We start from the raw sequence: 26063 nt of genomic DNA, 5'->3' as shown, positions 1-26063 counted from the left end.
CTAAAAGACAACCCTACTGAATGGGAGAAGACGTTTGCAAATGATGTATCTGATAAAGGGTTAGTATCCAAAATATATAAAGAACTGATACAACTCAACATCCAAAGTCCAAATAATCCAATTAAAAAATGGACAGGAGACATGAACATTTATCCAAAGACATACAGATGTCCAACACACACATGAAAAGATGCTCCACATCACTCATCATCAGGGAAATGCAAATCAAAACTACAATGAGCTATCCCCTCATGCCTGTCATAATGGCTGACAGGCCACCAGGGGCACCTGGGTGGTTTAGTTGGTTGCACATCTCCCTCTGGCCCCTCCTCCCAACATGTGCTCTCTCTCAAATAAATAAATAAAATCTTAAAAAAAAAAGGAAAAATAATAAAGAACACAAGAAACAACAGGTGTTGGTGAGGATGTGAAGAAAAAGGAACCCTCGTGCACTGTTGGTAGGAATGCAAACTGCTGCAGCCACTGTGGAAAACAGTATGGAGGTTCCTCAAAAAATTAAAAAGAAAGAAAAAAAAAATTAAAAAGAGAATTATGCTATGATCCAGTAATCACACAACAGGATATTTACGCAGAGAATACAAAAACACTATTCAAAGGGATACATGCACCCCTATGTTTATAGCCACATTATTTATAATAGCCAAATTATGAAAGCAGCCCAAGTGTCCATCAATTGATGAATGAATAAAGAAGATGTCGTATATATACATATTTGTGTGTGTGTGTATATATATATATATATATATATACATACATACATACAATGGAATATTACTCAGCCATTAAAAAAGAATGAAATCTTGCCATTTGCAATGACATGGATGTAGCTAGAGACTGTAATGCTAAGTGAAATAAGTCAGAGAAAAACAAATACCACATGATGTCACTCATACATGGAACTTAAGAAACAAAACAAACAGACACAGGAAAAATACCAGACAAACCAGAAAACAGACTCCTTAACTGTGGAGAACAAAGAGATGGTAGCCAGAGGGGAGGCGGGTGAGGGGATGGGTGAAACAGGTGACGGGGCTGAAGAGTACACTTGCCATGACGAGCACTCTGTAATGTGTAGCGTCGCTGAATCACTTTACTGCACACCTGAAACTTAACAACTGCCTCAACTGCAAGTTGACGACACTGGAATTAAAGCAAACCAACAAGACCTATCCATAAGTTGCCTACAAGACACTTGAGATGTTTATAAGGGCACACACAGAGTGTGTTGAGAGTGAAGAGACAGAAAAAGATACTCTATGCAGATGGAAAGGAAAAGAAGGCTGCAGGAAATAAGACAAAGAAGGGCATCACGTGAAGGTAAAGAGGTCAATCCAACAAGGATAGAACGTTGGTCAATATTTACGCACCCAACATAGAAGCACCTGATTATATGAAGCAAATACTAACGGATCTAAAGGGGGAAATAGCAACACAATAATAGTAAGGGATTTTAACACTCTGCTTTTATCAATGGATAGGTCACCCAGACAGAGAATTGATACAAAAACTTTGGCCTCAAGCAACATGTTAGCCCCAATAGACTTCAGACATTTACCATTTACAGAAAGTTCCACCCAAAAGTTCACACACATTCTGCTCAAATGCACACCTCACAGCTGTCAGAATGCCATCATCAGGAAGACAAGAAATGACAAATGTTGGCGAGGACACGGGGAACAAGGAGCCTTCGTGTGCCGTTGGTGGGAATGTAAGCTGGTGCAGTCACTGCGGAAAACATTACGGATATTCCTCAAAAAATTAAAGACAGGATTACCCTATGATCCAGTAATTTCGCTTTTGGGTATTTATCAGGAGAAAATGAAAACACTAGCTCAAAAAAGGTATCTGCACCCCACGTTCACTGCTGCATCGTTTACAACAGCCAAGATATGGAAGCTTCTAAATGTCCAGTGAGGGATATATGGGTAAAGTAGGTGTGCTATAAATAGTCGGGGAGCAAGAATTTCTGTCGCTTCAAAGGCTCTTCTAGCTGGACTAAGAACAAAACGGACATGAGAGATTTATGGGAGAAAATCAAATTTAATAGCGTAAGTACAGGGAATGCAGACAGACACGGACATTCCAAAGGCGGTCAGGCAACAAGAGGTGGATATGTCCTTCTGAGCTAAGGAGAAGGGAGCAGGAGTCTGGGATTTCAGAGGAAAGGAATGGAAAGGAATGCATTTCACAGGGCGATAAGAAGAGCAGATAGATGTTTGCTCTGTGATACAGATGGGGCAGTCTGATAAAATTTAGCTCTGTTAATAACCCTACCCAATTTAGCTGCTTCTGTGTGGATAGGGAAGGATAAAAGTTTCTCTTGAGCCCCACAGGGTCACAAGTGCCTTCAGCTCAAAATAATCCACAGGCCCAAGTGGCACATTCGTGGGAGGGGGGTGTTCTGAACCCCTTCAAGACAATGGAATATTATTCAACCATAGAAAAGAATGAAACCTTGCCATTTGTAGCAACACGGATGGACCTCAGGGGCATTATGTGAAGTGAAATGAGTCAGACAGGAAGATAAACACTGTATGATCTCACTCATACGTGGAATCTTTAAAGGAAAAAAAAAAAACACCACCACAAAACAGCAAGACCAAAAAAACCCAAGCTCACAGATACAGAGAATAGGCTGCTGGTTACCAGAAGCAGGGGTCAGGGGAGGGAGGAACAGGTGGAGATTTAAGTCTATATTTGAAAAGTAGCACGGGACTGAGTTGTATTTGCTAGTGTATAAAATGTGCAGGCATATAAAATAGCTCAATTTTACACGGATTTTTTTTCTAGACAGTGTATTTGTCTTTATTTTTTTTTAAGATTTTATTTATTTATTCATGATAGTCACAGAGAGAGAGAGAGAGAGAGGCAGAGACACAAGCAGAGGGAGAAGCAGGCTCCATGCAGGGAGCCTGACATGGGATTCGATTCCGGGTCTCCAGGATCACACCCTGGGCCAAAGGCAGGCGCCAAACCGCTGCGCCACCCAGGGATCCCTGTATTTGTCTTTAAACGTGTACTGAAGGGGGCTTCGTGGGGGGAACACGGGTCAGCTGCATTTGCGAGGCAGCCCTACTTCTTGGTTCCTTCTCTTAGTTCCACGCTAGCCCAGCCGGCCTGTTACCATGATCTTTCTCAGCACCGAGAATTTCAGCTTTTACCTAACACTGTAGCAATTCCCCCACTCCTCTTGAACGCTGGGTCAGAGTAATGGTAAAGTGTAAGATGCTAGACCACCCAGCCCAAAGTCCTCCTTGGGTCACTGTTCAGTCTCCAGGAGCCAGCACTCCGGTGGTGGCATCGCCATGTGCCACCACCAGGGGTCAGTGCCGGGGCCTCCCCATGGGCCACAGGGACCAGAAGGCTCCCAAGGGTGATGAACCCAGCCCACCACCCTATCGGAAACTGCAACCAGCAGCGAGCAAACTTCCCACCTCCCAGTGGCCCCCTCCAGACGCCCCTGCCCGACTACAGTTGACCCGGGAACAGCACAGGTCCACGCAGAGGTGCAGCTTTTGCCATCAGGACAGTACGGTCCTATAAATATACTTCCCTTATGATTTTCTTGATAACATGTTCTTCTCTCTAGCCCAGTTTCATTGTAAGAATACAACGTGTAATATACAAAATAGGTGTGTTTAACTGATTCTTGGTGCCACTGATAAGGCTCTGGTCGACAGCAGGCTCTTAAATTTTTATGGACTCAAAGGTAATATGCAGATTTTTGACTACATGGGGGTGAGGGTCAGTGTCTCTAATCCTGGTGTTGCCCAAGGTCAACTGCACTTTGTTTATCCCTGGTCTCGCTAACCACCTGCTACTCGGCTCTATAACTTGCTAAGAAACCTGTTTCCTGCTCATCTTCTCCCACTGCAACATCACAGGGCCAAGCTGACTGCAGGAAGAGCAGAGGGGCCAACAGGAAGCCAAGTTCAGATGGCCTGGCCCAGGCCGGCCGGCCAGTGACACACCTCAGGGCACTGCTGGTGAGGTCCGCAGTCCACCCAGGCCCCAGCCTAGCTCTTGGCCAAGAGGCCCAGGACCTGATTTGGTTGACCCAGAAGGGTGGCTCCTTTCACAGGGATGGGCCCAGATGCCCCAGTTCCTGCGATGGGCGCTGCCCCAAGGCCCCATCTGCTCAGTTCTGGGGGAAGTGGACGTGGCATGTTCCCCACACCAGGCTGAGCCCTGGGGGACCCTGGGCCCTGGGGAGGGGAGTAGGCAAAGCAAGGCAAAGCAATGCTGGTGCCCACAAGGATGCTTCAAAAATGTTCAGTTTCCAACATTTAGAAGTTTCCTGTGAAGATGCAGGTCCCTGCTCCTCTTGACATGTGGAAGGGCCTGACCGACAGGGCTGCAGTCACATGGAAGGACTGCTCCGCTCCCTACAGTCTCCAGACCCTGGAGCCGAGCATCATCAGTCCCACAGACCAAGAAGCCTGAGCTACTGCTTTTCTCAGAGAGCAAATTACGCTTCTACCTGAAGCAGGAGGATGACGCAGAATTTAACTCCCAGAGGGTGGCCTCATCTCAGGTTTTGTGGGCAGTCCTCATTTGTTGCCTCCTACGTGACCTTGGCAAAGTGGATGGGTAGAATGGGGTTCACTGTATGTCAGCCCCGCCCCAACCCCCCAGGGCTGATGTCTGGGGAGAAAATGGTGTAACGTACCTTACAGGGTACAAACTGCACAGCGGGAGCAGTTGTGCCCCCACCACCCCCACCCAGAGTAAGCCCCTGGACCAAGGGCAGAAGGCCAGCTCTCTGTCCAGCAGGGGGCAGTGCAGCCAGGGGAAGGCCTTGGGCTCTGGAGGAGGAGGACGGAAGTTCAAGCCTGGGCTCCGGTGGTTTGTTTCTAGCCATGTGCTGTGGGACGCTTACTTCTCCTCTCTGATCTCTCCTTCATTGTGAGGTGGGTTGCACCATCTCCCTCTCCCAGGCCACCCTGAGCACCCTCAGAGACCATGCAGGTAGAAGGCCCAGCACCCCCACCCAGCCCAGCGCACTCAGCGCCTCCATCTCTCACCTTCCGGGGCTTTGTCCACTGTGTACCAGAGCTTGAAGCGAGCAGAATGTTCATTCCGCAGTTCCTCCAGCTCGGGCCGCAGCAGGATGTCCTTCTCAGTCTGGGGAGGGGGGGACAGGGCCCAGAGGTCAGGACAGGCTGCCCTTGGAGACACTTGTCGCCCAAATGGCTCATCATCCCGGCCACCGTGGGCCACGTGCTTGGCAAAGCTGGCTGGAGAGCAGCCTGGCGGAGCAGGCCCAGACGCCTAGGAGCGCACGCCCCTCTTTCCCCATCTCACCTGAGGAGCGGCTCGAAGCTGCAGATGCTCATTACAAAGGGGTCTGCAGACGGTTTCTACCGCGGTGGGGAATGTGTCCCAATAGGACAGGGACTGGAGGAGGCCAGCAGCTAAAGACAGGTACAGTCAACTACATAACCAGGAAGACCGGAAAGAAACAGGCCAAAACCTGCACCATGACCATCCCACTTAAAATAGCAAGTGGTTCCAGTGACAGGTCCCTCATCCCAAAGACAAGCCTCCTTACATTCTGGCATCTCAGGCTGCACATCCTTAAGTCAGGAGATGCAGACAACTGTTCCCCAAACCACACCTGCTCCTTCCACAGCCTCCCCCATGCTGTGGCCTACAGCTCCCCACTCTGCTCCCACCGGCTTCATCCAGCTGGCCCCACGTGGCCCTGTCCTTCAGCCTGGTATCACCTCCTCCAGGAAGCCTTCCTGGACTCCCCAGGGGCCTCAGCGATCTACTCCTCACATGGCCCCTGTCTCACGTGTCTCCAGGTCACTCAGACAGAAGGAGCTCCTCAGGCCAGTGGGTGGTATGACTGACCCCATGGGACTGTTATAAACTCAGGACCAAAGAACTCTCTGCTCCCAGGGGCAGGACGGCATCTCGACATGGTCAGCAAAATGGACTAAGGGTGCTAATTGCAGCGAGGATGGGTAGGAAAGGACAGATAATTTGAAGCCACAGCGATTAATATTTCCTGAGTACCCGCTGCACAGAGAGCGTCCTGCTGGCAGGAGGGACTGACCCAGCTCAAGCTGTACTTCTCTCAAGGACCCTGAAGTCCTGGCTCCTCAGTGTTCCGCTGCAGGCAGGAGGCATGAGCCTCTGCGGGTCCCAGGGAGGAGGATATTGATTGTTTCTCCATTTTTTTCATTCCTTTCTTTTTTTTTAAGTAGGCTCCATGCCTAGCATGAAGCCCAATGTGGGGCTTGAACCCACAACCCCAAGATCAAGACCTGAGTTGAGATCAAGAGCCAGACACTTAACTGACACTTAACCATCCAGATCCCCTCGTTTCTCCCATTTCTAAGTGGGGTAGTGGGCCCTCCTGTCCTGATCGAGGACAGGGCCAAGGCTCAGGCTGGACAAGCTCTGTGTAAAAAATACAAAAATATGGAAGTAAAGAAAAATCCCAATAGTCTTCAGAAATAATGAGGGCTAGAATTGTTTATCTTTTAGACTTTGTTTTCTAGTAAGTACATATACTTCCTTTTTAATAAAAATGGGATCTGGGCACGCAGGCCACCTTGCCACCTGCTTTTCTAAGGTAAGAACACGCCATAGCGTGTCATCAGCCTCCAAGCACCAATGCTTCCCTTACCAGCTGCACAGCTTGGGCTGAACAATGGGACCACCTGTTCTCCACTGAAAGGCATTTAAATCGTTTTGTACACCCTCCTTCATAAACAATGTCTCCCTGACCATCACTGCCTTACCAGTTCCTTAGATAAATCTCAGAAAGTGTAAGGCATTCAATACACGTGGGTTTCAGTAATTCACACACCAGCAGCGTGCCCAGTCTTGGGCCAGTGGGTAATGACCATTGAATCTTGGCCAGCCAGATGGATGGAAAGTAAATCTCACGTTTTATTTATTTAAGTATTTATTTTAAAGTTAGTTTATTTATTTATTTATTTATTAAGATTTTTTTAAATAATTTGCATTTTTTAAAAATTTTTATTTATTCGTGATAGGCACACAGTGAGAGAGAGAGAGGCAGAGACACAGGCAGAGGGAGAAGCAGGCTCCATGCACCGGGAGCCTGACGTGGGATTCGATCCCGGATCTCCAGGATCGCGCCCTGGGCCAAAGGCAGGCGCCAAACTGCTGCGCCACCCAGGGATCCCTTTTTTAAGATTTTATTTATTTATTCATGAGAGACACAGAGAAGAGGCAGAGACACAGGCAGAGGGAGAAGCAGGCCCCATGCAGGGAGCCCGACGTGGGACTCGATCCTGGGTCTCCAGGATCATGCCCTGGGCCGAAGGCAGCGCTTAAACCACTGAGCCACCCAGGCTGCCCTTATTTGTTTGTTTGTTTTGAAGTAATGTCTACCCCCAATGTGGGGCTCGAACCCACGACCCCAAGATCAAGAGTTGCATGCTCTTCTGACTGAGCTAGCCAGGTGCCTATATATTTTTTAAATTATTTTATTTTTTAAAGATTTTATTTATTTATTTAATATTTTATTTATTCATGACAGACACACACAGAGAGAGGCAGAGACACAGAGAGAGAAAGAGAGGCAGAGACACAGGCAGAGAGAGAAGTAGGCTCCACGCAAGGAGCCTGATGTGGGATTCCATCCTAGGACCTCGGGATCATACCCTGAGCTGAAGGCAGATGCTCAACCACTGAGCCACCCAGGCATCCCTTTTTTATTATTTTAAAGGTAAGTTTTTGGGACTCCTGGGTGGCTGAGTGGCTGAGTGTCTACCTTTGGCTCAGGTCATGATCCTCGGGTCCTGGGAGCCTGCTTCTCCCTTTGCCTATGTCTCTGCCCCTCTCTCTATGTCTTTCAAGATAAATAAATAAAATCTTATAAAAAAAAAAAAGGTGAGTTTGTCGTTGGCTCAAGTTGTATCTTATTAGTCTGAAAATACTTTTTTTTTAAGATTTTTATTTATTTATTCGTGAGAGACACAGAGAGAGAGAGGCAGAGACACAGGAAGAGGGAGAAGCAGGCTCCATGCAGGGAGCCTGACATGGGACTTGATCCTGGGTCTCCAGGGTCCGGCCCTGGGCTGACAGCTGTGCTAAACCACTGAGCCACCCATGGCTCATGGGGCTGCCCATGAAAAGACTCTTTCTATATTGGTGATGCCATATGGATCTTTCCCCCTGCTATTTATCTACCTTATTTATGGTGTTTTCTCACTTGTAAGCAGCTGGGTTCTCCTCTGGTGTCTTGCTTACACTGCCTATCCTCATTCATTCATTCTATACTCATAAAAATGTTCACCAAGCACTTCTAACCCTTCACTTTTCTACATGTATATTTTAAACCTAAACCTCAGTTTACTGCAAGGCTAAAGTAGGGATCTATCCCCTATTGCTATTTTCCAAATTCATAGCAACTAACCCAACACTCCTTTCATCTCTCCCCTCGGGTTTGAGACGACACCCGCACCACCTGTACAGTCTCATATATACTTGGGCCTGTTTCTAGGCCGGTGCTGTCCAGCAGAACTTTCTGCAATGACAGGGGTGGGAATATTCTAGATCTCTTATCCCACAGAGTCACCATGCACCACAGCTATAGAACCCATGAAATGTGGCTACTGAGGCCGGGAAAGTGAGTTGTAAATTTTAGTTAACCTTCATTAATTTAAATGTAAAGAGCCACATGTTCTGGCATGTTCCAGCACAGTCTAGCAGCCTAGGCTTTCCATTGTGTCACCCAGAAATGCATCAAGTCCAGTAAGCCCAGCGGTCACGTGTGGCTCAGGAACCACTGCTCCCATCATTGATGCTTTACTGGCACCAACCAGCGGGCTTGATTCTTCCTTGCTATTCTTTCTTCTCAAAACTTTCTTGGTGGTGTATAGACATGCTGTCCTCACATAATACTAACACTTTCTTTGCATTTTTCACTCTCCTGCCATCACGAGTGCACACTGGCACTTCCAAAGGCTGTGCAACTTGCCACACTGCCCCAACCAAATGCAAAAGCAGTATGGAACCCAGCCCGCTTCCATTAAGCCAGACAACACAAAGGCTTGCAAACATGTAAAACGAGACAATATTTTCTAAAATAGTTATTTTTCATAAAATATGCTCTGGCTCAAGTCCTAGTCCCACTCTACTTCCTCTGAGACACTTGTTGGGTGTCTGAGCTCAGAGCTGTAAAGTGAAGCATCCCACCACCCTGGCTAGTGGGCTAACAGGCCTGAGGATCCCCTGTACAGGTGACACCGGGCTGATGGCCTCCAGAGACTAACCCAGCAGCACTAAGTGGCACCACCAGCCTCCCATCCCACCGGACCCCACCCTACCCCACCCCATCCCATTCCATCCCCACCAGCTTGAATTACTGGCTCTTCCCACCCCCCAGGCCTCGTCAAAGCCACCCCAGTTGGCCTCAGGGCAGTTTCCTGCAGCTGTGGGAATCCAAGGACCTCACAGATGCCTGGGCCAGATGGGGCCTCGGGCAAGCTGACCTGAACCATATCTGAGAGATATGGGGGCCTAAGCATGGCCCCCATGCTGTTGGAGGACAGGTGTCTCATCTTGGCTTTCCCCCAAAGGGAAGCTACTTTGCAAAATTCACATATTCAATAAGACATTGAACCTAGAAAGATCCTTGGGATGACCCTGCTTCATCAGCTAATTCCACAGTGAGGGAGCAGAGCCCAGGGAGGGAAAGTGGTTTGTCCAAGGCCACACAACAGGCCAGGGCAGGCAGGCAGCAGGAGTGGGGTGGAGGACATACACTCCGGAGTCGGAGAGACCAATTCCAAACTCTGTCCCTATACCCCCAGCTCCAGGCCTGCAGGCAGCGGTGCTCTCAGCCCCTCCAGCCCCAGGCCAGCCCCATCCCAGCCAGCATTCCTTCACTTCACTGCTGGGTTCCTAACTCTGTTTGTGGAGTGAGTGCTGAGATTCTGAGAAAGCAGCCAGGGAGCAAATCCCAGGGGAAGGGAATGCTCCAGGTGCCTTATCCCTTAGCACTTGAAGCAGCCCCACTCAGGTCAGACATGGGCTCTAGGCTGAAAAGCCTGACCCCCACCAACCGTAGGAAGGCTGCCTGTGCTCAAGATGCTCAGAGCACCATCACATTTCAGCCATGCAACCACACAGACCCCCTCAGGGGTGCCTCGCAGGGCCCTGCGCTCCCTCTCTGCAACAGCCCAGTTTGCATCACTCAGGAACACCCACTGACCTGGTTGGCAAATAGTAGGTGGCACACGGTGGGGTCATGTGGGTCTTTGATGATGGCACGGATCACCTGCAGCATCGGGGTGATGCCTGCAAAACAGCAGCCCCCCACATGCTGAGTGAGCACCTGCTGTATACATACACACACACCTAGTGCCAGGCAGACATGGGGTGACGTGGAGGGGTGGGGCCCAGACAACTGGCCTCCCGTTGCTTATAATCTGTGCCCAATCCCATGCCCTGACCTGACCTGACCGTAACCCATGACATCTGCCTGCCAGGGATTCAACAAGGGTCTCGGGCTCAAATACCGGTTCCTCCGGCGATCATGCCGACAGACTTCACCGTCTTGATGATGGGGTTGGACTTCTTGTCTGGACGGATGGCAAACTTTCCTGGGGAGAGAAGGGAGAAGGAGTTGAGGAGACCCCGCTCTCACACATGCCATGCTTGGGGCTGGAGGGCTGGAGCACCTGCCCCTGCTGTGGGGGTCTGAGGGGTGGGCGGCCATCGCACAACCCCAGCCAGTTGGGGGCAGGGAGAGGATGGGATGGTGGCAATACCAGCCAAGAGGAGGTGGATGAGCCCTTTGTTCCCACCACAGATGGTGTGGGGGGCAGTGGTGAGGCTGGGGAGCCACAGGTGCTCTGGCTCAATGCCTTCACCTGCCTAGTTTCAAACAAAGCTGATCTGTGGGCAGCCAGTCTGCAACCCTTGTGCTGGCCAGCTTCCCTCGTACACAGCCAAGGAAACTGAGGCCCCAGAGGAGACTGCGTACCCAACAAAGGTCACCCACCCAGACAGCAGCAGGATTGGGGCCTGCACCCAGCATTCACTGTGCCTGCCGGGGCCTTAGGACATTCCAACCCAAATCACCTTTGCCCTGGTAAACCAGCAGTCCATTTGGGCCCCGGAACTCAATGGTGTCTCCAATCTTCATGCTTTCCAGGTACTGGGACATCTTCCCTCCAGCAGGAAACTTGGGATGGGTGTCTTTGAAGTAAACCTGCAAGACACACCCACTGTCCTCAGGCCCGGTTCCCAGGGTCATAGGGGTGAGCTCGGGCCGCAGAGGGAAGGAAGCAACTCCTCTTCTGGGGTTCTCTGCGGCCTGTGTGTGGCTCTCCCGTGTGCCCCGTCCACCCATCTAGACTCACCCATCTGCATGCCAGGCCCCCAGGAGTCTGCCTCTCCCTAACGTCCCCTCCGAACACAAAATGTCTGCCCCCTGAACAAGGCAACCAAGCCGAGGGCTTGATGTATTCATGTTCTGCCAAGAACTGTCTCTGTGCCCCTCCCGATGGGAGATTCCCACGCTGCCCGCACAGAAAAGGCTTTGGGAACTGGGCTCAGCCTCGTCCCTCCTGTGCATGTTCAGTTCTTTCCACTTTTAGTGTCATAAAAACAGTGTTCCTGGAGCAATTTTCCTCTCTGTCCTTTGGGACGTCCCCTTTGGAAGAGGAAGTGCTAGGAGAAAGAGATGGGGAGATGGAGGGTGAGCGGCTCACCCTGTCCAGGGCTGGGAGTGGTGGGCCTCAAGGGGCCAGCAGGAGTGAGGGCAGAGAAAGAGTGGCTGGGGAGGGACAGGCAGCCCAAAAGGCCTGGCCTCAGGGGGAAAGAAGAGCTCATCCTGGCTACAGCACAGGGGAAGTGTCAGCGTGGGGGAAGTGCAGGGATGGGGGGTGAGGGGGGCAGAACTATGTGTAGGCCAGGACTCTGACCTCTGTCCAGGGCCAATGGGGAGCAGGGAGGGAGGTCTCTGAGCCAGAAGGGGCCTGGTCTTCCTGAATTTCCCATCCTCTACTTGAAATCCCCCCAACACCTTCTCCCCATCCGGTTAGAGTGATTCCAACAAGAACAGATGCTCGAACCTCACCACCTTCCCTTTCCTTCTGGACAAAGCCCCAAACTTTACTGGGCCCCCAAGGCACTGCCTGGCACCCCGCACCCCTCCCCTTCTTGTCCTCTGAAGCTCCTGCTCTTTGGCTGCATAGGTCTTCAAGCCTCCTTCTGACCTCAGGGGCCTTTGCACTGGGAAGGTCCTTTTCCATCCTCTGTCTGGTCAACGCCTCCTTGGCCTCCATGTCTTACCTCTCTGTCACCTGCCTGGGGGAGCAGCTCCCATCACTCCATCCGCCCCACTCTGTGCCATTCCAGGTACTTAGTCTCAGTGTCCACTCTCCAGGCAAAGACCTGGGCCTAGGCACTCAGTACAATCTTATCTATTGACACCAAGCTAAGGAGGGACCCAGGTCCAGCTCCATTCCTGCCCTCATGGACCCAGTATCACGCCAGGACCCTGCGAGCCCCTGTGAGCCCCTGTGAGCGGGGACGCCACACACTGCAGTTAGGACAGCAAGCCTGGGCCCCAGGAGTGCTGAACTGGGGTGCCCATGGCAGTTTGGGCCTTTACTGGGAGGGTCTCCAACTCCCCACCCCCACTGGCCTGGGGCTGGTTCACATTTGTTGGACATGTAATCTGAGAACGTGGATTGTTGGTTTTTTGTGTGTGTGTGTGTTTTTTTTAAGATTTTATTTATTCATGAAAGACAGAGAGAAAGAGAGAGAGAGAGAGGCAGAGACACAGGCAGAGGAAGAAGCAGGCCCCATGCCAGGAGCCTGATGTAGGACTCGATCCCAGGACTCCAGGATCACGCCCTGAGCTGAATGCAGGTGCCAAACCACTGAGCCACCCAGGGATCCCCAGAGAACGTGGATTGTTCAGTAACGCTTGTGCTTCTAATTTTCACAAACACATACTATGCTATGGTTGTCATTTCTCTTTCCACTCAATGTGATTTTTTTTTTTTAGAGAGGGAGCATGCGTGCAAGAGAGCGCACATGTGTACAAGGGTGGAGGGGCAAAGGGAGTGAGAGAGAAAGAGAGAATCTCAAGCAGACTCCAGGATCAGCATGCAGCCCGACTTGGGGCTCAATCCCACGACCCTGAGATCGTGACCTAAGCCGAAATCAAGAGTCAGACAACCAACTGAGGCACCCAAGCGCCCAGAGTGATTCTGAAGATCCTTGCTGGTTGTTCTGTGTCCCTCTGATCTAATGGCTGCATCTCCTCCACGGTGTGCACCCACCTCCATCCTGATGCTTCCCAGCTCTCCAGACAAGGGTCCTGAGCTCCTCGCACTACTCTTGAGGGGCCTTTGGGCTGTTTCCTAGGGAAACATGCTCAGGAAAGGACCAGCTGGTCCCAGAGGCCGTGTGACTGACTGTAATGGAGCAGGGCCCCTGGGGCCATGACCAGGCACCCAGTGTCCCAGGCTTTGCTGGTCCAAGAGCAGGAAAGTGAATTCTGCACGAGCTGGTCAACATTACTGGTCTCTCTTGTGCAGACGATCTGTCCTTAGTTGAAGACACTCATCTGAACCCCAGACCCTGCCCTCTGCTAAACCTCCACATTTGGCTTTTGCTGAGAAACTCCAGTTTGCTACTCATTCAGAAACCAGGTGCAAGGGAGCACTGGGCCTTCAGAGAGCGGACTCCAGGGGATGCGGTCGCCCCTGCCAACACGGTTTCGGCCCCAAGATCTCACCTTGATGACCAGGTCCACAAAGCCTTTGTCGTCGTCACTGGAGACGGGCGTGTAGGGCCGAATGACCAGGTTTCCATCGATCCGAGCTGAGAGGTAGATGTGCTGGCCTGCAGGATGAGGAGGGGTGATTACGGGAGTCCTGACAGGGCCACCGACTATCTCTGCAGGGTCCGCCCGGTCTAGTCAACCACTGCTCTGTGCTCCACCTTGCCCTCAAAGGCTGGCCTCGCCTGGGCTCCAGTGCCCACTTCCTGCCCCCACAGCAGTTCCCATTCTGTCCCAGCTTCCTGCTGCCACACCTACCTGCTACTTCCTGCTGGTGCCACTGCCAGGGACACCAGGGATTTCCCCTCTCATTCTGACACTCATCCTTGAAGGTCCAGTGTGGCTGTCACATTGTCCCTGAAGCCTTCCCCACTCTCCCTATTTGAAGTGCAAAGCTCCTACTTCTGACCTAGCACCCCGCTATACTCGGGCAGGGGCAGGGCCACGCTCACCGACTGGGAGGCCCAGGATGTGCTGGGGCGACGGCAGAGCGAAGCGGAACCGCCGGGTGTCATGGTTGATAACCTGCAAAGAGGCCCGAGCTGTTAGATGCCACCCACGGCAAAGCGGCCCCCAGATCTCAGAGCTCCTCGCATCCCATGTCATTGAGAAGGGATACTGATGCCACATGTGACACACGATCTGCACACACGAGTGTGAGGGCACCGGAGTCAGCCACACACTGCATGTGCCTCCATTCTCACTGGCTCAGGGAAGGGGAATGACCCACCCAGAGCCACACAGCAAAGTGATCAGAGTAGGGAAAGAGCTCAGGATCCCAAAGGGAGACTGCAAGATGGCCCAGAAAATCTTGGGGGCAAGAGGGAGGATCCATCCCTGCCATCAGCTCGGGCAGTGTCCTGGGTAGCAGGAAGACCTTGGGCCCTGGGTTGGCAAACTAGGGTCAGAGAGGACACAAGGCCCACGTGCCCAGGCCTGGGAAACAAGAGGGGGGGCTGGTGACTACACTAATAGCCCCCCGAGAAATGGGATGGCCATGACTACAGCAAGGCTGCACAGAGCAGGAGGCATGCCAGCCCTACTGCCCAAAAGGTCATGGCCACAGCTAAGACCCCCCCAGCCAGGCCTCTACCCTGTGCGTGGCCAATGGGTGGGCAGGTGGGGGCCATTTCCCCTCCAGAGTCAGGCAGAGGCTGGTTAAGGGCCAGGCTGGAGCGAGGAGGGAGCCAGACACCTATTAAGTGGTCTTACACCAAGGCCAGGGAAGGCAAGCCTCCCGCAGTAAGCTGTGGTCTGAGCTGCAAAGAGACCCCATGCCCTAGCTCCCTGAAGCCCCTGTGGGGTCTCCCCTGCAGCCGGGTATGCAGGGCCGTTCAGAAGGGTGGCAGCTGTCCAGCACCAGTTCATGTCCACACAAGACTAGGTGATGTGTCAAGGCCCACGGATGGACATAGTGCCGTCACCTGAAGGGAGGGCAACAGACTTCTCCAAAGGAATAGAGCATCATTCTGAGTGTCCCTGAAGTGCATGAGCAGAGCCAGGTGGCCTATCTCAGAAAGCCGGAGCCCAGCCACCACTTAGGACACAGGGCTTGGCAACAAGCGCTCTCTCCACCCCAGCAGCCCAGGCCTGAAGCTGCCTCCCCCAGAAACCTTGCCCCCAGACCTCCTGGGAACGGATTCCAGGATTATCAATTAGTCCTGGGGCTCAGGGTCAGAAAATACGCCAGACAATTTTTGGAAGCAGCACAGAAATGAGGGAAGGGCACTGATAATTATTGTGCTGGAAAACACTAATAGGGACAGGGCACAGCAAAAGGTACGGGGCTAACATCTATGCAGGGCTCAGCTCGGTGCTGGCGTTCAGGAGGCTGCTGGCCACGATGAGCTGAGCAGCGGACCCCCAGAGCTTCAGGGGGACCCTGAGGGTCAGCAGGTCCAGAAAAGGCAAGCAGTGGGGGCCTCCCTGTGCCCCTGGGGGAGCGTAGCAAAAATATCAAAAAGCACCTCCAAAAGCCACCACTAGGCTACGACGGGGAGGGGGCAGATTTAACTGCTAAGACATTTGCCACAGGCTCGATCAAAAGGGACTGATGGCGGGTCCACTGTGTGACATCCCTGGGAGGAAATACTAGATGGTCATCAAACATAATGAACCAGCTTTGGGGTAGACATGATCAGGTGTCCATGTGGAATGGCTGGGTAAAAAAATCAGGTTAAGAAAAAAGTGAGAGTAAGTATGTATACACAGACCTAAAACTCTACACATCACATGCGTGAATGTGATGCCCAAAAAAGGCTCACACTGGCCCACGAATGGGACCCTCTGCACAGGGGCAGCGTGGCGGGGGATGCGACACACAGGGTGTTAGTAGTTCACACGCAGAATTTCTATTATGAGCACACATCAATCATAGATTACTTCTGGAACGAAAATGAAAATTTAAAATATATATAAAACGTGGAGAAGATAAAGCTTGGTAAAAACCTCTGGGAAGTGGTGATTTTTTTTTTCTTATCTGTGGTTTTTGACTTGTCTGTGCCCTCCTGGTATGAAAACAGGCACACGTCTGGAACAGCCACCCAGAGCCCCGGGACCTGAGACTCTGTGTGGAGTCCAGGGTGGAGCCGGGACCCGGGGCTCAGGGCCTGGTAGGTGACTTTCTCTGCTCCATGACTCAATTTTCCCTGCCACACCCCTTCCGAGGCAGCTGCCGGTGGCCAGAAATAGCACAAAGGAGGGGCTCTGATGAGGGGGAGTAGGGAGAGCAGCTGTTGGAGGGAGGCAAGGCAAAGGAGAGGATGGTTTTAAATCATGATCCGATGTTTGAAAAGGAAAAGGATCCGATTGGGAGGGCAGGAATAGGCCTTCCAGAAGGGCGGCAGGAGAGATGTGGAAGATACCTGGGTCCAACAAACACCTGGCTCTGAGTAGATGACTGTGGCGGTGGGGACGAGTCATTAGCTTGAAGAAAAGGTGCTGGGATGGGAAACACCCGGGATCAAGGTGGGGGTAGGTCTGAGTCTTGGTTCCACCCCTAACCCACAGTGTGATGTCCAATGCTCCCCTGGTACTCTCTTGCCCTCTGTTTTCCCATCTGTTAAATGGGTGTTTCAACCCAAAAGTCCTGAGGGATCTCTCTTGTTCTGGCCTTCTGTGGGATAGAGCGTGGTTTGGAGAACAGGCTCTGTGGTCAGAGATCTGGGCTCGAGACCCTGTGGCCGCTTACTGGGAACCTTAGAAAGGGACATCGCTTCAATTTCCCCATCTGTAAGGTAGACAGACAACACGACCTACATCAGAGGGGGGCCCATGCCTTGAGCACACAGTAGGTGACAGGAAATACTGTGATGCAGCCAGGGAGGGAGGGGGAGGAACCCCCATGGGCCCAGACCCTGCAGGCCCCACGGTGTCCGGCACTCACCTCCTTGTCGATGAGCCGCAGTGGGTACTTGATGTCCGGGCTCTCAAGGGTGATGGCCGGGGTCGAGCGCTGGAACAGCTTCATGAGCAGGTTATAGAGGAACCAGACTGGGGAGAGGACCACGTGGCCCAACTGAAATGACAAGGACAGACCCATGAGGTCAGTGTCGGCACGGGGAGCAGCCTGCCACCTGCCTTTCCGGCGAACACACCAGTCGGTTCACACCTCCAGGCCCCTGGTCACGCTATCCCCTCTGCCAGGAGCACCCTCTCCTCACCATCTTCATCCAGGGAACCAACCCCAGCATCCATTTTGGTGCCGGCTGGGAGAAGTCACAAAAATCAGGCACATGAAACCTATCACTGTATTCCTAAGTCACTGGAAAAGCTCTATTTCCCAGAGGAACCAGGACAAAGAAAGCTACATAACTAACTGAGCATGTAACCCTTTTCACTTTGGCTGCCGGGAAGCTCAGAGTGAAGTTCACAAGTAATTGTGCTTAGTCTTGAGCACTGTGTATCTGTGCTCCCTCTCTCCTTCCCCCCTTTTAGTCAATTTCCCTGGTCCTGTTAAGTGATGTCAAGTGCCAGCTCGATTTAGACAAACTCCTGAGCCCTGGAGTTCTGCCTTCAGAAGCGAGGGACAGTTGAGGCAGTGAACTGGGCAGTGGGGAGCTCTGTTCCTTGTTGGCTGTGTGATCCTGGGTAAGTCCCTTCCCTCTCTGAACTGATCTAGACCATGTGATCTGCAAGGTCCCCTGAAACTCGGAGAGTCTGCCACTCAGCACCATGATGAGCCCCACGCAGGGGCTAATCTCATGAAACCCTCAGAGGGTTGTCATCACCACTTTACAGATGAGCAACAGCTCAGAAAGCTTCAGCAACTTGCCCACAGTCACACAGCTGGCAGGTGGGGAGCTGCAATTTTTTTTTTTTAAGATTTTATTTATTTATTTGAGAGAGAATGAGTGAGCGAGAGAGCACGAGCCAGGGGAGGGGCAGAGAAGTAGACTTTCCACTGAGCAAGCAGCCCGACTCAGGACTCGATCCCAGGACCTTGGGATCATGACCTGAGCTGAAGGCAGATGCTTATCCGGATGAGCCACCCAGGTGTCCTGAGAGCTGCAGTTTGAACCTGAGTCTACTTGCTTCCCCAATAACACTCTTAAACATCTGGCCCACACTCACCCTGCTGTGTGACCTTGAGAGGCTCCTCCTTGTCAGCCCCCTGCCCCCCACATCTCAACCTCACAAAGACCCTAAGAGGTGGCTTAGAGTTTTATTTTTAATTTTTTTTAAGTAGACTTTTTTTTCCCCCAAAGATTATTTATTCATTCTAGAGAGTGAGAGAGAACGGGAGTATGGGGTGGAGGGGCGGAGTGGGAGGAGAGAAAATTCCAAGGAGACTCTGTGCTGAGCATGGAGCCCCACGCAGGCTCGATCCCACAACCCCAAGATCTTGATCTGAGCTGAAACCAAGAGTTGGATTCTCAACCAACTGTGCCATCCAGGCTCCAGTTTAGATTTTTAAAAAACAGAAAACCCGACTCCCATGGCCAGATAGCTCACTGCTCAGGATATTGGAAGAGAACACCCTTGCAAAGGAAGACAACTGGTCACTTGTCCTTTCTAGCTGTGTTTGTCCTTTGGCAAATCACTTAGCCTCTCTGAGCTGTTTCTCCATCTGTGAAATAGGATCTTTTCATCTGCTTCTAACCTTGAGGAAACAGGGAGGCCCATTCTCCAGGATAACTGGCCAAGACTCCTCAAAAATGTCAATGGCACAAGAAACAAAGTAAGATCAGAGAACTGGTCCAGATTAAAGGAAGCTGTGGTTGGTTGAGTGGTGGCTCCCAAAAGATATATCCACCCAGATCCTGGGAATGTGACCTTGCTTGGAAAAAGGGTCTTTATAAAGATGCAACCAAACCAAGAATCTTCAGAGGAGATCACCTGGAATTATCCTGGCAGGCCCTAAGCCCCATGACAAATGTCCTATAAGAGAAAGAAGACTCAGAGGCTACATGAAGACAGAGACAAAGACTGGAGTGAGTGGCCACAAGCCAAGGAAGCTAAAAATTGTTGACAGCCACCAGAAGCAGGAAGAGGCAAGAAGGACCCTCCCCGAGACTTCAGAGAGCATGGCCCTGCCAACACATTAATTTCAGACTTCTGGCCTCCAGAACTGTGAGAGAATAATGTCTGCTGTTTTATGCTTGTTTGTGGTGACTTTTATAGTCCTGGGAAACCAATAGAGAGGCCAAAGAGACAGCACCGGAATGTGATGTGTGGCTCTGGATTAAATCCTGGGCCAGAAATAAAATAGTTAGAAAGGGCAATATATATATATTTTTAAGATTTATTTAATATTTGAGAGACAGAGAAAGAGGGCACCAGGCAAGGGGCAGAAGGAGAGGGAGATAATCTCCAGCAGATTCCCTGCTGAGCAAGGAGCCTGACCCTTGGGGGCTCAGTCTCACGACCCCGAGACCGTGACCTGAGCCAAAATCGAGAGTTGGATGCTCAACCGACTGAGCCAGCCAGGTGCCCCTATAAAAGGCAACAGTGAGACAACTGGTGAAATCTGAATTAAGGCCCATGGATTAGATAAGAACATTGCATCAATGTTACTTTCTTTTTTATTTTATTTTATTTATTTATTCATGAGAGACACAGAGAGAGAGGCAGACACATAGGTAGAGAGAGAAGCAGACTCTACGCAGGAAGCCTGATGTGGGACTTGATCCCAGGACTCCGGGATCACGCCCTGAGCCAAAGGCAGACGCTCAATCGCTGAGCCACCCAGGCGCCCCTCAATGTTACTTTCTTGATTTGATCACTGCTCTGTAATTAGGCAACAGAATGTCCTTGTTCTTAGGAGATACACACTAAAGTATTTAAGGGCAAAGGGGCATCGTAGCTGTAACTTATTCTCAAATAGTTAAAAGATACACACACACACACACACACACACACCATAAAGCAAATATAGTGAATGTTAACACCGGGTCCATCTGGGTAAAAAGTATACAAGAGTTCTTCATACGTGATTGCAACTTTACTGTAAGTTTGAAGTTATTTCAGAAAAAAAAAAAGTGGGGGTGGGGTAGGGAGTAGCTCACACACTGGTGGTCCAGAGGCTGAGATCCAAAGTCCACACAAAACACTGCTTCTCCAGAAAGCTGTCTCACATTTTGTTCTCCATCCAACCATCAGTAGTACACCTCCCCGACTCTAGTTCTCTCAGCAAATGATCATGTGTTCACCTTATCATAATCCTACAAGTTCCTCTTTTTGTCTTGGCTGCCAGGAAGCTCAGAACCAAGCTCTTGGCTTGCATGGAGGCCTCTCTGCTTCCTTTGTGGGCTTCTTGAGGTAGTGTGTTCTGCAGAGCATTGACCTGGAAGTGGCTCCCTGCTCTATTCAGGGCTGGGTGAGAAGACCCTTACCTCTCAAGGCCCACCCGCTGCTCCCTGGCTTCCCATAAGCCTTGCCGGGATTCGTGCACTTTCTCTCAACCCAGGTAGGGTGCCCTGGCTGAGTACCCGAGGCCTCTCTGAAGCCTCAGTGTTCTCATCTGCAGAAGAGAGATAAGAGCTACTGCTCTGCCCCGGGGGAGCCCGGATGCGAGGTGAGACGGGGTGCCCAGATCACAGAAGAACACGGGTGCACACACAGGGGCTTTTCCTGCTTCCCTCAGTGGGCCTCTACCACCGGGGAGATGGGATACCCAGGTGAAGGAGGGGCAGACACAGAGATCCCAGGGCAGGCCTGGTCGGGTTCCCCAAACCGGCCCTGATGCTTCCTTGTCGTGGCTATGGCTACCGGCCCTTTGTTGGGCTCAGAACAATGTGCCTCTCTCCCAGGCAGGGCCTCCAGGCCCGTTTTAGAGCTCTGCTCTGTGACTAATGGGTCTGAAGGAAAGGCCCCCGGGAGCCTGCCAGGGCTCCCCTCTCCAGCCCCACCCATCACACAGCCGGGGCGGGGCGGGGCCGCTGCCCATTTATCCAGCACCCACCGTATCCCAGGGACCACTCAGTGTTTCCCCTACCCTGGGTCCCATTAAAGGGCCTGGTTGGCAGCCCTGGGCTCAGGGCTCGGGAGGCCCAGGTCTGAAACCCCAGCTCAGGATCTCAGGACAGATTCTCAGCCTCTCCAGGCCCCGGCCTTCCTCCAGTACAAGAGGATGGTTCCAGCCAGGGCTGGGGGGAAAGACAGGAAGATGGGAAAGGCCACACACAGCAGATAAGGCTAACGTTTCCAAGCTGGCAATGCTCCGAGAATGGGATGTGAGCAACCTGGGGTGATCCTCATTTCGACCTCGGGCCATAGGTGCCGTGATTATTATCACAAGCTTACAGATGAGGAAACAGACCCAGAGAAGGTCTGTATCTTGCCCCAAGTCGCACTAAAGCCAATCCACAGAAGACCACACTCACAAGGGATATTACTGTCCCTGTTTCTCAGATAACTGACTCGCGTATGATCCTACAGGAAGTCGGAGTGAAGCCAAGACCCAGCCCCAGGCCTGTCTAGCTCTTCCTAAGCCACCTCCCAGGACAGGTGCCCTCGCTGTGCCCCAGCCACAGAGCCCAAGGCCCAAATCCCACTCACTCCAACGCTCCGATATCCTGCCTCCCACGGTGAGGCCCCAACTGCCAGACCGGCAGGGCGCCCACTCTGTCCTCAAACACTCACAACGGCTGCCTACTGCCCACATTCAAGGCCCCTCCCACATGGCTACAACTCTGGCCAAGTGTCTTTCTTGCCCCTGGCCTTTGCATCCTCTTCTTTCTGCCCCAAATGCCCTTCTTCTTCCCTTATCCAAACAGGAAACTGCTATTCAACTTTCAGAGCCCAGTTCAAATGTCAGATCTTCCTTGGCTGGCCCCTCCCTGGCTAATCAGGCCTTCAGCAGAATTCCGCAGCCCCTGCTCCCCTCAGCAAACTCCGTGGGGTGAGGAGATTCTGCAGATGCTCTGCTACGGGCCCCTCCGTGTCAATCAGAGAAGCCATATCCATTGGGAACGCTGTTTAGGGAGAAAGTGGAGTTACATTTGCAGGAAATCACCATAGTAGGGAGTCCTGGAGATGAACTGACACAATGGTCAGAACCAGTTGGGAGTCGTGTTTGGTGCTCCCTGGAGTTTTATTTTTCCCCAGCGCAGCTGTTTAAGTGCAGAGCCAAGTTTAGTTAATAATGTAAGACCCCTGGCCTGCAGCTCCTAGCATAATTGGCAAAGAACCTTCCCTTGCTTCACTGCCCCACAGCCGTGGGAGACAGGCTGACTGCATTCTTCATTTGACTAACGAGGAAACTGAGGCCCAGGGTGGAGTCTGGGCTTGGGTTCCCAATTTGCTGTCACTTCTCTCTCACCTGCCCCAAGCCCGCCAACACTGACTATGAAAAAGATTCATAAGTCGACAGCTCTGAGGGCAAGTCCTGAACATGGGCTGCAGCCCTCCTACAGACCTTCCGGATGCCCGGTACCAGCCTCGGGTACCCTGGATGGCAGCCTAGGTTCAAATGCCTAGGCCAGCGCCCATGTGTGATCACAGCTGACACAAAACGGCAGACCCTAGAGCAGAAGCCCCAGAAGGGTGGGGGGCATCTGTGTCTCATCACCACTGCACCCCCAGGGCACAGAGCAGAGACAATGAGTAAATATTTGCGGATAAGTTTGTGAAGGGAAAACAACAACCCCCATCCCCCGAGGTCTCTCTCTGGCTCTTTTTATTTTGTCTGGAAGTTTCAGGAACCAGGGCAAGAGGCCAGATCCCTCCCAGGCAAGCACGGGGCACCAGCTTACCCTGTTCATTCCACAGAGCACAGGCCAAGGTGGTTAGGGTCCTAGCTTCGATCCTGTTAGGCACACCCACCTTCCAGAGGTATGGTAGGCTCAGTGCCATGGCCGGAAGGAGCTGCTCACGTGGGCAGTTGATAAATGTCAGCCTTCCTTCCAGTCTCCACTCCCAATAACTGGGCTCCGCAGAGCAACCTACAGCTGCTTTGCTCATAATTATCTCACATAATCCCGAAGCCTGGGAGACGGGAGCTATTACCGCTCCCATTCCAGGTGAAGAAGCACAGGCCCGGGTGACAGACCTGGCCCAAGGGCCAGGATTTGAACCCAGGCACCTGGCTCCAGTCCACGCACTGAGTCACCATACAAGACTGCCTCTCCGTGCCCGCGGGCACCATGTGGCCAAGAGAGAAGCAGAGGTGGACTTTGCATACGTACAAATTCCTATTTGGGGAGGCAGCTGTGGGCAGTTAGTCCTTCAGGCCATAAACCCCAGTGAGCACACCTACCAGGGCTCGTGCTGGATTCGGGGGACGCAAGCCAGGGGACTCTGCCCCTGAGGAGCTCAAGCGGTGAGGAAGACAAGACACAGAGGAAAGGGTATAGTGGAAAGGTAAAGTCTTCATCTCCAGAAAACTGAAGCCTTTACCAGATTCACAGAGGGCAGGGATGCCCCGTTCCCACGCCTTGGGGGTGGAGGAACTCTGCACCCCACTCCCGGCCCACAGCACCACTCCCACCCCTGAACGCAGTGGGCAGAGTAAACAGCAAGCAGAAGGCTGAAGCCAATGCCCCACCCCAGCTCCTCCTCAGCCAAGCTGCCTCGTACACACACACTCACGTACACACACGTACGTATGTACACAAAACCATGTCACCACAGCCACTCGGAGGTCTAGGGGAGAGCTGCCTTCCAGGCCTTGACCTGACGCCCCCCAGGCCATGCTCTGCCCACTGGGGAACCCACCACCTGCCTTTCTTCACCTCTGCTAACAGAACGGGGAGAGGAAATGGGGTCAGCCAGAGTCCCAGGATGTCTCCAGGGAGCCCCCCCCCACCATTGCCTAGGGGCCCTGCTACCCCACAGAGGGCACCCAGCCCTACTGCTCACCCTTCCCTGTAATTCCCTACTGGGACCGTGGCCTCCACTCCACCCAGGTTAGATTTGAGTGGGCAGGCTTACCCTCTCCAGGTGCCAGCTCCCTGTGTGGAGGCTTACCTGCCTGTCGCCCACCAGCTATCCTGCTGGAATCTGAATGTCCCCCTCCTTCCTGGTCCCCTTCTCAGGAAGTGGAAGGAAGTGGGAGGGAGTGGAGGAAGTTCTGCAACTGGGGGGGGGGGGGGCTCCTGGCTCAGAACTGTGGGGGAGGGGAACCCAGGAGGAGGAGCAGGTGCACAGCAGAGCTGCTCTCAGCAGAGGACGTGCAGCCCTGCTTTCCTGGCCCCAGGGTGAGGGCCACAGACTAGGCACAGAGCTGCTGGGGGTGGGTGGGGGTGGCGGGGTAGTGGCAAGCCTGGGACTCTACCTGTAGTGGTGACCTGTCAGGGCCCACTGAGCACTCACGGCCGTGCTTGGGGCAGGGGAGCCACAGTCCCAGATGGCAGGCCAATCCCTCAATGTTCCCCCCAGGGGGCTGGCAGACTGGAGTGCCAAGCCCTCAGCTGGGGCCCCCTGGAGTATTATGGGAGGAGGCCTCCTGCAGAGCCTGCACATCTCAGATAAGACGTCTGGTGCCCAGAGCCCAGGGCCCGAGCCAGCCTCCCGCAGACCATGTGGAGCCTGTGCACCAGGAGGCCTAGCTAGGGTCTGCTGTGGGCATTTTGGGCCAATGGGAATTCCAGCGGGGCACACAAGGAAGGGGCAATTTCTGCCCATCTCTTGGACGGAGGCAGCCGTAGAGTTGGTGAGTCTCTCCTGACTCCCAGACAGGGCTCTGCCCCTCACAAGGGGGTTACCAGGGGGCCTTGGCTGTTCGGCCAAAATGTATGGAGCGGCCACGTGCTGGGGACGCAGTGACAAATGAAGGTGAGAAGCACTGAGGGAAAACAGAGCAGGGGATCCCTGGGTGGCTCAGCGGTTTAGCGCCTGCCTTAGGCTCAGGGCGTGATGCTGAAGTCCCGGGATCGAGTCCCACGTCAGGCTCCCTGCATGGAGCCTGCTTCTCCCCTTGCCCGTATCTCTGCCTCTCTCTCTCTCTCTCTCTCTCTCTCTCTCTCTCATGGAGCCTGTTTCTCCCTCTGCCTGTGTCTCTACCTCTCTCTATCATGGTAAATAAAATCCTTAAAAAAAGAAAACAAAGCAGGGGTGAGGGTCAGTGGGTTGTGTGATGAAGGGGCATGAGGACGTTACTCTGAAGCTGCGTAATGCCCACAGGTTCGCCCTGGGCAAGGCTGCTCCTTGATCTGAATGCCCCCCCCCCAGTCCTGGGCTGGGCCACAATTTCATGAGCAAATAACCAGACCAAGAGGCCTTTTGCCTCATAGTGAGGAGGAGCCTCACAGAGCCAGAGGGAGGAGGCGGGTGCCCTCCAAGTCCCAGGCGCCGGGGGTGGAGGTGGTGGCGGGGGCAAGTGGCTCTGGGCCTGATCCTCAGCGCCAGCCCTGTGGCCTGCTCCCCGTGCCCAGCCAGCCCCAGGGACCAGAGGACGCATGGGGGGTGGGAGGCTGCCCTCTGGCTGCAGCCTCCACGAGGTGCAGAGGTGCACAGCCCCCAGCCCAGCCACTGGGGCCTTTGAGAAACCCAGGAGAGGAGGCAGGCTGTGGGGAGGGCCGGAGGCCCTGGGCTCACCCAAAAGTGACAGCAGGGTGGTGGACTTTGGAGGCCCAGTTTCAGGCCCTGCCAGGCACGGGCAGGTGGCCAAATGTGTGTTGCACTTCTGCATCTGTGAAATGGGGCTCACAAGTCGGCCAGCTTTGTAGGGTTCATGGGAGAGCCAGAGCCAGGCAGGGCAGGAGACAGGGTGCAGCGCTGTCACTGTGGCTGGAGGTGCCACAAACCCTGCCCTCCAGCCACATCACCTACACACTCCACCCCCTCCCGCCTCGGCGTGCTCTCACACCCGGCCTCT

The 26063-nt window shown here is 52.8% G+C and overlaps 1 protein-coding gene across 3 annotated transcripts in view; it reads right to left on the bottom strand.

Moving 5' to 3' along the window:
• The window catches only part of CYB5R3 (cytochrome b5 reductase 3), a 28899-nt gene that overhangs the window by 2169 nt on the left and 667 nt on the right, over positions 1–26063 (bottom strand). The window contains exons 1-8 of one of the 3 annotated variants that reach the window (XM_072843669.1): positions 24215–24264; positions 17193–17324; positions 14260–14332; positions 13763–13869; positions 11092–11221; positions 10527–10610; positions 10220–10305; positions 5046–5145 (exon numbers count right to left, since the gene is read on the bottom strand). In XM_072843669.1, the coding sequence (XP_072699770.1) occupies positions 5046–5145; positions 10220–10305; positions 10527–10610; positions 11092–11221; positions 13763–13869; positions 14260–14332; positions 17193–17276 (664 nt within the window). In that variant the 5' untranslated portion in view covers positions 17277–17324; positions 24215–24264. Of the gene's footprint in view, positions 1–5045; positions 5146–10219; positions 10306–10526; positions 10611–11091; positions 11222–13762; positions 13870–14259; positions 14333–17192; positions 17325–23001; positions 23106–24214; positions 24265–26063 lie in introns of those variants that run through there. The other 2 variants (XM_072843668.1, XM_072843667.1) reach the window with 2 other exon arrangements.

This window comes from Canis lupus, chromosome 11 (assembly GCF_048164855.1).
Source record: "Canis lupus baileyi chromosome 11, mCanLup2.hap1, whole genome shotgun sequence".
NCBI classification, from domain to species: Eukaryota; Metazoa; Chordata; class Mammalia; order Carnivora; family Canidae; genus Canis; species Canis lupus.
This window is presented reverse-complemented; position numbering and strand designations above follow the sequence as displayed.